The 16,355-nt window shown below is 41.9% G+C and overlaps 1 protein-coding gene across 1 annotated transcript in view; it reads right to left on the minus strand.

The window, feature by feature from the left end:
• LOC308042471 (rap1 GTPase-activating protein 1-like) overlaps nt 1–15,919 on the minus strand; it is a gene marked incomplete at both ends in the record, with an annotated part of 176,513 nt that extends 160,594 nt beyond the window's left edge. Inside the window, one exon of the mRNA XM_080347885.1 lies at nt 15,779–15,919. Coding sequence (XP_080204011.1) covers nt 15,779–15,919 — 141 coding nt within the window. The remainder of the gene's footprint in view (nt 1–15,778) is intronic.
• Nucleotides 15,920–16,355: the final 436 nt, after the last annotated feature.

Here is a 16,355-nt window from a genome sequence, read left to right on the forward strand (position 1 = left end):
ATGTCGTAGAGCTTATGAATTGTTACTGCTATGTTTCCAGACAGTTTTAACAGGAGGAGTAAGGAAAACTTAGAGACATTAACCAGTATTATAGAATTATTAACTAAGAAAATTCCAGGAAGCAATGGGAAGGCACAAACAAATTACTGAGATCTGCATTATTTTAGGATGTCTCAGTGCCAAGCCATTAGGATTGAGTGTCAAGCTCTTGCACAGACATGTCAGAAAGGTCCTCCTGCTTACAGATAGGAACATACCTAGGTGAGGATGCCCTTCCTGGTGATTTTGTATGTGCACAGCTGCCAGTAGCCAGGCTCCTGTAGGTCCATCCCACTAGACTTTTAGCTCCCACAGGGCCATTACAATAGGAACATTCAAAGCAAAATCTATTGGATCACTTGACTGCCACTCTCTCAAATGTCATGGTCACTGAGATAGCCATGATATATACCATGTTTCATATCTGTCAAAAAGGACCCTTTAGGTCAGCTTCTCCCAGCTCAGAATTTGGGATCCACTGCTTACAGTCATCTAGGAGAAAGAGCAGTTCATGAGGCTGATAAGCTCACATGGTGGAAGGTGCACTGTGCATGTAAACCTAACATTTATGGTGAAATACTCACTGCCTGTAGAAGAGATCAGCCAATAAGAGAGAGATGAGTGCTTAAAAATGTTAAGAAACCCAAAAAAGCTAGGAGAGGCAAGAAAGATAAGACACCTTCAAGATACTAAATATGTTTATTCCTTCAGAAACACTGCAAAATGTGGCCAGTCTTGACCTACAAGCAGTAATGAAACCTAAAGTCCCAGGCATATCACATGCCAGCATGCAACAGGGAGAACAGTAAAGACAGGGCCAATATAGGCCAAAGGTATTTCCTCAGGAGGTTAGGAAATATATTTTGGAGGAAATGAAGACCAACACGCTTCTCTATTGGCAGAGCAAATCAATAACATGAATTTAAGTGAGTTAGAGCCCAGATTTTTACAAAGTATCTCCTTCTCAGCATCCTTCCTCAGCAGGTTTCTCCATCCTCACCTACTGACCTATGTCATCCAAAGACAGTAGAGACAGAGGTGGAAAGATGTTTGTCTGCTCTTGCCTTCTGCAGGCCAAGCTGTTCTCTTCTGGCTCATCTGAGAAGAGGGGAGGGGAAGAGAAGGAGAGGCACTCAGCAGCAGCCTCTTTCCCTCATCACTAGTAGAGGCTGTTTCAATGGCTGCTAACTGGGCAATGGGAATGGGCTAGAGCCAAAATGCTCCAATAGAAGTCATCTGGACACGTCCCTTTCCCAGGACTCCTGCTCCTGGAACTGCCAGTGGAGCATTACATGGTGCCACTTGGTCTCTCCACAGTCCTTGAGGTCCTCTAAGTAAGTTCATGCTCCTCTTAGCCAAGGCTCTCATTTCACCCCAAAAGTCTTGCCAGTATCTTCAGTAGGTAACCAATGACAGAGAAGCATCTGGTCCGCGCTTGATTGGCTTCATGTCCCTACTCAGATGAGTCTAAGGATGGAAAACACAAAAAAACTTTTCCTAGGATTTGGGTGTACACAGTACAGTGCTTGATTTTTCAGATGCAACCCAGAAAGCCATCTGATCCTGAGGAGGTTTGCTATGTGGTTACTTAGGCGGGGTTCATTCTTTTAAGTCTGTCCCATGGGAAGAAGGATTATTTGGAAGCCTACCTGGACAGTAAAGCAGAAAAACTAAGGGTAATTGTCCCTGCACGTGGTAGAGAAGCCCAACTGAACAATGCAGTTTCATGGACTGCAAGCTAATCACTGCAGAATGGTGTGTTGGCAATCAGCATGTGAGGAAAGAGAGCGCTACTGTAAAAGAATTAATCTGTGTTCCCTTTACATTATTTCCAGCTTGGTTTTAGCACAACATGGACTAAGGGTTTGATTCGGTCTAGAATCTGTAATTATTATTTAAGACCAGCAGCAACATGCTGAACATTTTTGTGACAGAGAAATTTCCTGTGACACTACTCCCTGGGGAGAACCAGGAGCGGATTGATTGACATACTGCCAGGGATGACATTTTTAATATGGGCTGCAGAAATTGCTCTAGAACCAGCTGGAACTCTTTTTGCATTAGAAATATGCCTATATCACAATCCTGATTTGTGGCTTCACAATTAATGAACAATACTATTTCAGTAGAACTATCTTTGAGATAGCCTGTTAGAATTAAACTCCTAGACTGTTACTGCAATAATGTGCTAATACTGTTTTGGCGAAAATAGTGCGCTCTATGTGGTGGAATTCCATGTCCTTGATTCCCTGTCCCAGCTATGATGCAGAAGCTATGACTTGTACATGGGCTGGTCCCTAACTCTGAAATTACAACTCTAACTCTGGCTAATCACCAGTTGTACTAAACTCCATGTTACATCCCACCTTGTAAACAAACTGTCCAGGAAAGAGCTAAACTACCACAACTGTGAAAAGACTTCTTCTGGTGATTGTACAAGTGGTTTTGGATCCAGGACTGGAAAAAAGATGCTCAGAGAGAATCCTGGTGACAGAAATAGACTGCCAAATCGTACAGGTCATGCCTCATGTGCATAAACAATATTCATGCAAGTATTGTCAGTGAAATCCCATGGTATGTTTGCTCTCTGAAAGCATGTCATATCAATTTGAAACAGCCATTGCATCTGGTTCACCTCAGCTGATGAATAGACACTGGGGGCTGGGAAGTGGATGAAGCCCGCCATCAAATGTAGAAATCAGGAACAGATGTCAAGAAAGCTTCATCATTTTCTTCCAGGACATGCACACATTCTACAGTATGCTAACCAGGACTAACCAAATTATGAGATGTTTTCTTACTAGGCAGAATTCTTGCTGATTATGCAAGGTTACTTCATCTGCCTAATCAGAGCAAGAGTCCTTCACGTGTGAACCTCTAATTCATTAACAAGGTCCCAGGCAGTATGAGGATGGGGAGGTAGAATAATGTGGTAAGGCTGGAAGGAGTTGCTGACCAATCAGTGATTCCATGTCCTGCATTCTCTCTTATCCTTTGCTGCCAGAGCTAGCATCTTAAATGGTCTATATCTCCTAGCTGTGCTCTCATCCTCCACCAAAATTTTGGACACCCACCTAAACCAAAAACTAGTATCACAAAAACATATTTACCAGAACTCTGCACCTTGGCTGTGACAACATTTTGGGTAGTCGCACAGCTGAACTACTGCAGATAGTCACCAGCCTGCAATTCTTGTGGAGCTTTGGATCTATCTGGAAGGAAGGCCCTTCCTTATCAGACTTGGCACCTGGAGCAACACAGAGGCCTGGCTCTAGAGCATTTCCCGAAAGTTTCCTAGAGCAGCCCCAGTCCTGAGAAAGGGACATGCCTTACTACAAAGTACTCAGTGCCCTTTTTGCCACAGGTCTCATCCAAGTTCTCATGAAAAAAATCAGGTGTGGCAAGCTGTTCCAGAAAGTCAGCTGCAGTCCTGGATTTAGAGACAGGCTGCTCTGGAATCTTGTAAATGTAAATGCATAGTTTCCATTAAGTCCTGAAGTATCCTAGATAGGATCACATCCCAGCATAATGCAGCTTAGCAACAGCAAAGATGCACTACCAGGAAAGTACATTTTTATATAGTTTTTGACCATCAGAAACTGAAGAACTATTTTGCAGACTACCACGTGAAGTATTTTGCAGGAGTACACTAGGTATGGTATGGCGTACTTTAGCGATGAAACTTAGGTGCAACACATGAGACCCCACTGCAACACTTTGGGGGGACTGAAAACAGACTAGTAGTTCAGACTGGTTTGGAGCAGCAGCGTGAATCCTGCTTGAAGGGGCAGAACTTGAACACAACATTCCAACAAATTCTTGTCCAAGCTTCTCCATGAAGCTCCAAAATCAACCCAGAGCAAACTACAGAGGAAAAAAATACATGAGTAAGCATGGACAACTGAACTGCTAGGGCTTTGTGTATCCTGTTGGATGCAAACTAACATTACAGTAAAGATACAGCCAAATCACCTTTAAATGGTTCAATCTTTATTCACTGGCTGTTTAAGAAAGCTGACTTACTTACTTGCATGCTTGAATTACTGTTGCATGGCCAGACATACAACTTTTAAGATACTGCAATGCCTGATGTGGGCAATCTTAGTAAATCCTCCAAGAGAGCAAGACATGCACCATGCTTAAGTTGATACCAGACACACTGAGTGTATTTCAAATACTAAAATTATTTTCAACTCACTTGCTTATCCTCCTGGGGAATTCTGGAGAGCTGGGACTGGAGGATCCATCAGACTTCAGGTCAAAGAAAGTTCCTGGACTGTCCAGCACCTTCCGTATCCTCTCTGCAGTGCCTCTGTTGGGAAAAAATAGAAACCAGCTGTACCCCATGGTCAGAGTTAACTACTATCTATTCTAACACTTTCTTACCAGCCACAATTACAAAGCTGGATCTTTCATATACACATGAAAGTACAGTTGTGTTGAGAAGAGTAGGTTCCTCACATGTGACCTGTTGAGGGCAATATATTAGAAATGGCCAGCTTTAAGCTCCTTTTGAATTGATATAAAAGTTAAAATTAATTTCTGTACTCTCTTTTAATTCTTCCTCTTTTTCTTCTACCCTCCCCATTTCATTGGTCTTAGAAAGTTTTAGGATTGATTAGAGAGTTAATGTATTTATTGCACAAAGAAAAAGGATCCAGCAAATTTCTGTTTCAGGAGGGTTACAATAGTTTTGTTGCTACTAGTACTTGTCAAGATACTTCTGAAGCAAGCTGTCTGTGTAAGTAACTGGAAAGTGGGGTATGTTTAATTAAGGATTGGAAAACTCAGGGTTTTTTTGGGTGAGTTTTGTGGCTTCAGTGATGGAGCTCACAAAGTTCCTCCTGGGTCAGCTCTGCTGTCAGAGCCTGCATACCATTAAACTACAGCTTCAGGGTGAAGTCACACACAGTGTGTTAATCTCTCTTCTGCCAGAGAGACTGCTCCAGTCTCCCCCATTCTTGCTGAGTGTACTTCCCATCAGCCCAGGTACCCATCAGACTCATCCATGAACCAGTTCATGGCAGAACCTGGCAGACAATCCAGTGAAAGTTGATACTTTTTCTGTTAGATTAATGGGCTGAATCAGTTCCATGAAGAGTTCACTGAACATCTGAGCCATCACAAGGAATAGGACAGGATTGGGTAGTTGAAAGAGTTAGTGGGACTGCTTTTCAGTGGCATTGAACCATTAGAACAGACCAGTTGCCGGTTAAACTGCACCTTCAAGAATCAACCAAATAGTTTTTCACAGAACACAAGATAAGGCTCACTGTTCCTCATATCTATAATACGATTACAAATAAACAAAAGGAAAGCTAAATAAACCAAATAACTTACCAATTCCCTCCTAGCAAAGGCCAGGGGAAAAACCAAACCAAAACAAAAACCAACCAAACAAAAACAAAACAGAAAGAAAAGAAATCTAGGGATTTTCCTTATTGTAGAAAACTTTTACAGATCTTTTAAGGGGATAGTGAATAATGTTGTACACAATGTAATGGGTTGGCAGGTGCAGCTGCATAAGGTACAAAACTATTCAAAGTAGTGAGGAGCTATGGCTACTGTGTTGGCTTAGACTGTTACATGGAAGTTGTCTCAGATTTAATTTTTCTCAAAGAAGGTTCTATACTGTATTCTATACTATTTTTATTCAGATTAGGTCCTAGGCATCTCATTAAAGAAAGGTCCAAGGGAATACCTAGAAGGGAAAATGTAGTAATTCTTCCTGTTGTGAAATCACTATTTTCCACATTAAAGATAGCTTTTTTCCCCCTTTTACGCTGAGTCTGTAAGCTGTCCTCCGGAATTCTTGCACCTGGAAAAAATGTATATTAGATGCAGAGCACTCATGTGACTTCTGAAACTCTGTATAATCTTGAAAAGGAGCCTCAGCAAGAACTGAGACAAATTTGATTTAACTAAATCTCTTGTGACCAACAGACAACTTTTGAATGGTTAAAATTCTGTCAAATATGCCAAATCACTCCTTGAACCTGTATGTTACCCTTTAAGTATTTCTCACACCATCTAATTTGTTTTGACTTAAAGCTTTTTTTAAAAAATCCTTTTTTTTCAAGGTATCAGAAGTTTTGTCTATTTGAACTTTTTGACACAAAACCAAACAAACAACCAAGCACCCAATTCTCCCTTGCCAAATAGAAGCCTTTAATCTGATTGTTATCTGAAAATGATGAATACAGAATAGGAGAACCAGGAGTCCTGGAACATATTGCACAATATTTAAGAGTGACATTACTATGTTCCTCCACCCATTTCCTCCCTTCTTCCACTCATATTGATTATTCTCCTTTACAAAGAGCCCTTTTTGTTTTGTTTGTTTCTGTCAATTGTCCATTTCTCCATTAACTCATAATGAGGCTTTTCTTCCCATTCCAACCATTTCCATTTCTATACTCATTCCTGTCAATTACCTTTCTGTCCTTATACATGCCTTTCTATCTCCCCTTTCTCATCTCCTTCTATGTTTTTTTTTTTTTCTGTCTTTGTCTCATCTTCCCACGGCTCATACCTCTTTTCCTCCCGTATGTTCTCAATGCCAATGGCACTACTCCGTCGCTCATGGAACCAGCTAGCTCGAGTACGTGAGGGGCTCCTACCAGGCAAGGCAAAAGACTAGAAAAAAGGAAAGTGTGACAGAAAAGAGAGCGGGAAACATGACGGGAAACACTGTGGAGAACTGAAAGCATGGAAGAGAGTTTGCAATGTGGATCCAGATCCTCTCCTTTGCTTTGCAATACAATAGAACAGCTCAGCTCCACTGGTGCAAGGAGTACTTTCTGTCAGTGAGAAACATAATCTAGGGCTTACAAAGGTGGTACAAGAAAGAGACTGAAAGATACAGAAACAAAGTCAGAACAAGATACACAGCCACTATACAGAGAAAGAGGCTCAGGAAGGGAGGTATCCCCATGTGATGAGAGAAGGAGAGGCAGAATCAGGAAGGCAGAGAAAAATAGAAGTTAAAGGAGAGAAGGAGGCAGCAAACTCATCATTACTACGCTGTGAATTAGTTGTGCTGACATAAGGAATGCATACAACTGAGGAAACTGTCACCAATAAATTTCCATACTGAAAGGAACCTTCTTGGCTTACTCAGAGATGTGTTTTTGTAGTTTGCCTGTATACTGACATCACTAGTGCAAAGACCATAATCAGCTAGATGCACTTTGGCCAAAGTGACCATAATTCCAGTATCAGAAACATGGATCCTTTTCTGGTAACATTTGTCATGGATTTGTTATGCTCACACTGATCACATATGTTTGGTATCCTTATCAAATAAGAAAGCCTTTGATAGTGACTAGAAATATTCACTCTTTCTCACCCCAAACTTTATTAACTCTGCTATTTGTTCCCAACATACAAATTATGTTTACAGCAAAAACGCACCTTGAATAAGCATTGCACACCTGTTTATATTACAGAAAAGAATCTGATTGGTGAAATTGAAGAAAATGGAACAGATCTAGTGTCTTTATATTCTCAGCTCTTGCCATATGAGAATACAGCACCATTCTAGTCAAACCACAGTACATGCATTTTTTTAAGGTATGGCAACATACAGGATCTAATCCAGGATAGATATCTGATGCAGAATCATGTTTGGCTTTCTCCTCCCAGTCTGCATCAATCTCAGCTCTAGTTTACACATGAACTGAGGCTAGAGATAGGCACAGACAAAACAGATTGCAACACGTGCTGTCACCACTTGTGAGATGGGATTGTACAACAGAAAGACATTCACAGAAAGACAAAAGGACAAACTAATAGGGAAAGAGAACTAAGAATGTATGGATGGCTCACAAAGGTATGCCAGGTTTCTTCTTACAGCCCACTCAAATACCTTACCGCAGCAATGGCCTTAGGGCCCTCGGTGACACTCTGGCTGAGGGCAAGGCCAGGTGTAGCTGGGCGGCTGGGCAGGGTGGCTGGCTGCTGCTTTCTCATGGATATCCCCATGGTATCCAGGCTCTGGCTGCGGCCTCTAATCACCCGCTGAACAGTGGGGAAGCAGGGAAACAAACAAACACAGATACACATATAGACCTGCACACAGTGGAGCAGTAGGAAAAGTACCACAGTTTGGGTGGAAAGGTGTGATAAACCAGCACCAAAACCACAGAAATCCTAATTCCTAGAAGACAGCATCTTAGATATTACCCATTTTTGGTCCTAGCCAATTCATGGAGCTCACTGCCAGTGGAGATCTCTTCCTCAAGTTTATTCTCTACTTTCACTTCCCTTTTCCTGTTGCAAAAAATAGAGATTCCCTACCAGTATCCCAGCAGATTGGATAAGACAGCATAATCTGAAGAATTCTTACCCAGTACAGGCTACAAAACAGAAAATCAAACTCCTATTCAAGACTGTAAGGTTCAGTCTTGCATGAACTTGGGTGTTGGTTCCAAAGGGAAAGGAGCCATACTAAAGTCTGCAGCATCTGAAAAAGCTATTTTTGAGTTTACTCAGCCTTTTCCAGCCTTCTGCAAAGGTCATATGTCTACATGACATGCAAATCACAGCATCTGCTATAAGTCAGAAAAGGACATTTTGGGATAATTAGTGTAGGACCCAGATGGGTAGGAAATTCCTGTTTAGCAGCAAAGGCAGGATAGACTAATTGTATGTAAAAACACACCTCATCAAAGCATCCCAGTTCTGACCAAAGCTACGCATATAACTATATGTAAATGGATTAGTTTGACAGCCCTTAACAACTCTAACTGAAGAAATAATGTATTTCTCTGTCCAGACAGCTAACTTACACAAAAGAAGTGGTGAGGCACTTCCACAGAAGTGGGAGAGGAAAAGTAGATAGGAAAATGATATAAGATTCTCAGTTCAAAACTCAGTTTTCCTGTTTGTACAAAAACTTTCCTATCTCGTATCATCTTGATCACTTTTAAAATAAGTTCTGCCACCTGATTAAAAAAAAAAAAAGAAAAAGAAAAAGAACAAAGTGTAATCTACACTGAACAAAAGAAAGTAAATTATCTCTGACTTTTAGAGAGTAAGTAAAGCATCACAGTTTCTCTAGATGGTACACTCACAGATACATTAGAAATGCTCTTGCAGTGGCTCTTGCAAATATTTCAGTTATGAGGAAAATTAAGTGAAAGAGATATGCTGTAGGAACTGAAAGCTGCTTGCTACTAGGTATTACTATTCCTCTTGCAAACACTCATTCCTTTTTCTGTAAGTCATGGAGTGACACCTCGTCTAACATTAGACGACAGCATGAAGCATAAAGAATTTCATTTCTTAGGGACAATAAGGAATTCCACCCTAAGCCACACTGTAGCTCTGTAGAAAGGCGCACAGGAAGGGGAAAAATTTTTCTTGAGACATATGGCAAAGGACAGTTGAAGATGCTCTAGAGAAAGGCTGCTGGATTGAAAGACTTCTTCTGTCTCACCCTAAGCACAGCTGACCAGCAGGGTGAATATTCCTTGGAGGGACACACAATGAGCTTGAGAAAATTATGAGCAACTGGGTAAAGGAATCAATCCACTATGGCTCACCTTGAAATTCTCAAGGAAGCTCCCACTGCCATTCTCTATCTTGTCATCCTTCCCTATGGGCAACCCCATCATTCTGCGGCTGCGAAGCTGCAGCTCCTCAAAAAGGCTCTCCAATAGGGCACTCCGAGTTCTTTCCTGCGTCAACATTAGGAATGAAAACACAACTATTATTGGGGGCGGAGGGATTATTTTTCCTGTTTTTGCAATGTCTCACGTCTGTCTTAAAAAAACAAAAACAAAACCAAACATCATGAAGATTATTTTAAACAGTATGAAGTGGTTTTAGATGTGGTTTTAGTGGTTTAGATTTTATGGAACATATTACAATAGTACCTAGCCATTTTAAACTCTTTCTAAAGCAAGTCATAAAGGACACCGGTACTTTTTTTACAGGTGATGAAAAAGAGGCATGAATTGAGGGCATTTTTTTCTAGATCAGGTAAGCAGCAGAGTCTGGAACAGAATTTTAGTACCTTGAACCAAAATCAGTGAGATCAGTACACATCCTGCAGCACAATACTGAGTTTCAGCTAAAACAGAATTTCCTCCAGCAAAATGCATGCATCTTATTCCCACTCTTACTTGAGGATTAGATCTTTACATTAGGAGGTACCTGTTCATATTCTATCACACCTGTTGTGAAATACAAAGGAAGTATCACATAGCCAAGTATCATAACATTTCATCTTCCTTTTTTAAGCAACACAAAATAAGAAGTAAAAAGTTATACTGTATTTTCTTAATCTGGCAGTAATATAATTTTATAATTTTTAATGCAAACAACAAGGTAATAGACCCACCTCTAATTTAGCAAATTTATCAGCTCGATAGCAGCTGTACTCAGCATTGATGAGCTTGGCCAAAAGGAATTCACGAAACTCTGCACTCTGCAAAACAGGATGAAGACTAGACTAGAAATGAAAACAATAATAAAAATATCACATGAGAAAAGCTCTGCCTTTCTGCTCTTTAGACCTCCAAAGTCATGTAGCCAGACTGACAACACTGACTCAGAACTCCAGGGTATGTACCATATTACCCTGCCATCTAACAGTGGACAAGAGAAACAAGCCTTTCTAAATATGGCTGGATTTGGCAGAGGGGGTCCAAAGAAGGGGACCATATTACCATATTACCCTGCCATCTAACAGTGGACAAGAGAAACAAACCTTTCTAAATATGGCTGGATTTGGCAGAGGGGGTCCAAAGAAGGGGACGTCATCTCGGGCTGTGACTGAAACCTGAAAAAATATAAGGGGGAAAAAATAAGTATCATAACACAAGTGAGACTATCAAAGCCTTCAGACTACTATGGTATATCTGATCCCTCCTGAATAATTCACATATCGAAAAGAACTCAAATATGTTATCCCATGCATCCAGCTCTTTCTGAACTCAGTGAATAAATGTGCTGATTTATCTTCCAGAAATTCAGTCAGCTAGAGGTGCACACAGTAAAAGCAACAAAACCAATAAAGTGAATTGGTTTTTAGAAATCTTTAATAACAAGCAGTATATTTGAAAAAAAAAAAAAAAGCTTCTATTCAGCCGGCAAGATTTACCTCCACTAGAAGAACCTCTGTCAATGTGATTATAGTGATCTTTTTTTTTTCTTTTTTTTGACAGAGAATTTTCAGTGGAACTACACTGCACAGTGAGGGGAATATCTCAGTGACACCACCTCTCTGAGACACATATGGTACACATACAAAAGCACTTTCTCAGCAAGAGATAAGGATATCCATTTGGTTTTTTGTCTTTTTTTTTTTTTTAACCGTGCTCCTACCCGACATATCAATGCCAAAAAAGTTACTGTAATGAAGTTTTTATATAGTCAGTTGGCTCTTCACACCATTTACTTGTAATTATACACAGCTATCTTACCAGATACACACAGCAATTAAGAATATTTCACAGGCTTTTTTTCGCCAAGTTTGATGTGGTAGTTCAGATTTCTCACATCATAGGCCAGCACCCTTAATTACAAGGCCTCTCACACCCTCCCAATAGATATCTACCAGTTAAAATCCTGCCTTGCATTTTGTCAGGCATGTCAGCATCATATCTGTGCCTCGCAAAATTATGGAGAAGATTATTCTAGAAGTTACTGAAAAACATCTGAATGACAACACAGTCCTGCTTAACAAACTTAATTTCTTGCTACGACAAGGTTACCCACCTAGTTTACCAAGGGAAGCCTGTCGATGTGATCTTTTTGGATTTCAGTAAAGCCTTTGATACTGTCTCTCACAGCATCCTCCTGGACAAGATGTCCAGCATACAGCTGGAAAAACACTTGTGGGTGAGTAATTGGCTGATGGGCTGGGCTCAGAGGGTTCTAGTAAGTGGGGTTATGTCAGGTGGTGACCAGTCACTAGTGGGGTTCCTCAGGGATCCATCTTAGGGCCAGTGCTGTTCAATGTCTTCATAAATGACTTGGACACAGGACTTGAGGGAATACTAAGTTAGCCAATGACACTAAACTGGGAGGAGCTGTTGACACTCTCAGATGCAGAGAGGCCCTGCAGAGTGATCTGAGCAAATTGGAGAAATGGGCAATCACCAACTGCATGAAATTCAACAAGGGCAAGTGCCAGATATTGCACCTGGGGCACCGCAGCCCTGGCTGTACATACAGACTGGGGAACAAGATACTGGAGAGCAGTTCCGTGGAGAGGCATCTGAGGGTTCTGGTCAACAGCAAGTTGAACATGAGCCACCAGTGTGTCCTGGCTGCCAAGAGGGCCAACCATGTCCTGGGTTGCATCAAGCACAGCATTGCCAGCTGGACCAGGGAAGTGATTGTCCCGCTCTCCTCTGCACTGGTGTGGCCTCACTTGGAGCACTGTGTGCAGTTCTGGGCACCACGGTATAAAAAAAGATACTGGAGAGTGTCCAGAAGAGGGCTACAAAGTTGGTGAAGGGTTTGGAGGGGAAGCCATATGAGGAGCAGCTAAAGTCACTTGGTTTGTTCAGCCTGGAGGAGGGTGTTGTGTATTGATAAGGATCATGGCTGAAAACATTGTAGCGAAACTAGTTCATCCAGCCACAGGAGATGACACATTCAGTATAGGGTGAACTGCGATTTACATATCAACAACAAGCTAACAAGCCACAGCCCAGGCCAGCTGGCCAATACTGGAGGTGGGGGATGAGCTGGAGGGTACATAGCTCCATCTTCTGATATGCACAGCTTGGCAAACAAAGGGGAAAAGCTCAGACCCTTCAACATGGCCCCGGATTTGTCGAGACTTGTCGATCTTTCGCAATCACCCCTTTCCCCCGCAGACTCTTCTCTACTCGGAGGGCTATAAAAAAAGCTCGCTTAAAACAGCACTGATAGGGAATCCACCATCCTGAGGACCCTCAGCCCACCAGCCTCACCACGGGAACTAGACTAGACATCGGAGGATGCTGCCCTCCTAAACTACAAACCCCAGCATCCTCGCTGCGGGACACCGGAGGGCATACACACATCTCATCATCCACGCTGTGGAGCCCTAAGAGTGACTGGATCCCTCATCTGTTTTTTTCTTCCTTTCTCTCTGCTCTTTCCGTCTCTCCTTTTTTCTATACCCCCATTTCTTTGTCTCTCCTTCTGTGAATGGTGATATATTACTCTCTTTCTCTCTCTTTTACACCTTAGTTTTCCTTCCCTCTGTACCACTCTTTTTCTCTCTCTCTTCCTTTTGAACATATAAGAGTAACATTATCTTAAGCTCTGCTGTTGGATTCTTCTAAGTCCCATATTATAGCTACTAATGGTTGCCAATACATGGCTCGTAGTAGGACTCTTGCTGTTAATGTATTGATAAGTTCTGTGATATCATAAACTATTTTTGCAAAGCCACTATTTGCTGTAACTAGTATTCCAACACATACTTTTAGTAAAACTCATAACTGAATTGGACCCCTGGAGTGATTGTCTGTCATTCACTTCACATAACCGCACAGAATTAACCGACAGTTAACTCACACCTGGTCTCATCTGTTGAGTCAGGACGTGTGTCGCATTCAGAGTTAATTCATCCCTCATCCCATCTGTTGGGACAGAACAGAGGGGAGGCTCTACAGCTTCCTCACAAGGGGAGAAGGAGGGGCAGGCACTGATCTCTTCTCTCTGGTGACCAATGACAGAACCCAAGGGAATAGCAGGAAGATGTGCCAGAGGAGGTTCAGGTTGGACATGAGGAAAAGGTTCTTCACCCAGAGGGTAGTGGAGCATTGGAACAGGCTCCCGAGGGAGGTGTCACAGCCTGTCAATATTCAAGAAAAGACTAGACAGTGCCATCAGGCATACAATGTGAACTGTGGGGTTGTCATATGCAGGAACAGGAGGAGATGGACTCGATGATCCCTGTGGGTCCCTGCCAACTCAGGACATTCTATGATTTTAATTTTCTCATTGCAAAAATTGATTCAAATAAATAAATGCCATTAATATTCCAATTTAACCACAAGGCACTAAAGCTTAAGTAAATGGGAAAATGGATGGAAAAAAATTTTCCTTCAGTCTCTTAAGTACTAGAATACTCTCCAGGCAGAATGAGTTAAACGCCCTTTTGAAAAGCCTTTACAGAAAATCCTGCATTGGCTCTAGGGTCCTGACTGGGACTATTTCATTAAATGATACAGGCAACCCTATTACAGTAACCAAAACAATGGCATTGCAGACAGGGAAAGATGAAAACAATAGTAGGAAGAGACAAGACAAACGGTAACCTTCCCCAGCTCTTTCTCATGTCATTAAATGAAATCCAGTAAATTTCTGTGCCCTATAAAACAGAAAGCAAGACAAGAACTAGGACCCTATGCCCCTCATCAACATGAAGCTATCAATGTTCCTTGTGCTATGTCCCTGATCAATATGAAGCTATCATATATACCAGGCTCCCCATAGCACAAGGAACAATAGAAGGTGGTTACTCCACTCCCAGCACACTTGTTGGTGGGAAAAGAGATGGGTATCCTGTCCAAATTTTTATATTCTCGGTGTTCTTGTAGATTTCCAAGGCATAAGGACCAAATCAACATTTCTACATAATACGAGACATAGCACTTTGATTAAAATGTTTCTACAATAGAAACATCACAGAACCTGAGTTTCTGTATATTTTCTTCTCTCTCAGCATGACTGAAAGTTGAGCATAAAGTTACATAGGCATCCATACAGAGTCATGTTACAGTGAAAGAGCTGTGTGCAAAAGCTGCAGACAGGGAATTGGTTTTCTAGTAGAGCTTCTTTCAACTGGAGGGCCCAAACAGGTAGCACTTCCCTGACAGATGGGAATCCTGTTCTGGGATCCCCTGAAGCAGATGTAGCTGGTTTGAATTCCATAGATTAGGCCAACCAGCTGCATCTGAGCTGCAGTCTCCGGCAGGGCAACCTCTCAGCGCTGTGCTCTGCAGCATGAGCAATGCAGACATAGCTTTCAGTTAGGTGAATGAGTTTTACCTGACTTATATGATGCAAGCAATACATCCCCCAAAATGGCATAAATTTTTCCTTGTGCTCTTTGATGTAAACAACAACAACAACAAAAAATCTGAATTTGTCCTGCTTCAATTCCCAAGCTTTAAGCTTCAGAAATTCATCAGCCCCTTTGAAAAACATACAAGTATATTCTAGTTCCATGTGTAGATTCTTAATAAATTGATTGAATTACTCTTTCATTTTCTGTTTGCTAGGTAGAGGCACTAAGCAGTCCTGCAGTAAAACACTTGCATTCCAGAATCTTGGTCTTTGTCAGCCTCACCTCCTAGCCCCATCCAGATAAAAATGTATTTATGAAATCTGAATACTCAACAAACATGAACAGAGATTGCTAAATAGCAGCAACCACACTAAATAGGGAGGACCTATGTGAACCTATAGAATAGAGAACAGCATAGCAGACTGGAGACTCCTGGTCAGAGAACAGAGAGTGTGTGAAGGGCAAGGAGAGATGGTGGCAGCTACTGGATTTCTAGGTCTACTGGTAATAGATCTAATTATTGCCTTTCACTGAAAATTGATTCAAAGAAATAAATACCATTAATATTCCATATTGATCAAGTTTGCTAAAAGTGCAAGCAGAGCTGTTAGGATGACAGCTGGCTGAATCCACACCTCTTCCAAAAGCCCAAGAACAGGTTTCCACTTCAAGGATCAATATCAGCAAATCAGTACAGAGGAATCTATTGGCTATGTTCACCTTGTAGAAAGTGTCCCCAGTTGTGTCATGAGTGAGCTGAACTACCACATAAGCGTGTAGGAAATTAGAAGCAATCGTATCAGGGACAAAAGGTGTGCTTTCATCCTGGAAGATGAGAGAAGGGAGAGAAAGAGAGTGCATGGGAAAACTTGCGTTTTCTGCGCCCGAATCTAGTTGCTACGCCTTCTGTTTGTCCACGGGAACACACACGACTCCCCACTGAAAAGCAAGCAGAAATCTTTCCACAAGCTCCCAGGTATGTGCACCCACCACCTCGTGCACGCGAACGCAGCTAGAGAAAAGCACCTACCTTTTCACAAACTGATGCGTAAGCAAACGCCTGGCCACACACATGTACACATCCGCAAGCGCGCCCACTCCCATCTATGGGCAGAAAGACGTAAGCGAAGCGTACCCATGTGCTTGAGGGTAAACACGTCCGTTGATGGTTGGCGTACTGCAACACGCATACGTGGCTGCACGAGAATACTCTTTTGGAGGGTACCTGCAGATATGTCCCTGTACTTGGACGACCGTGTGCGTGAAAGCGTTTGTGTCTACAAACCACTGTCTGTCC

This window comes from Nesoenas mayeri (genome assembly GCF_963082525.1).
Source record: "Nesoenas mayeri genome assembly, chromosome: 1".
Taxonomy (NCBI): Eukaryota; Metazoa; Chordata; class Aves; order Columbiformes; family Columbidae; genus Nesoenas; species Nesoenas mayeri.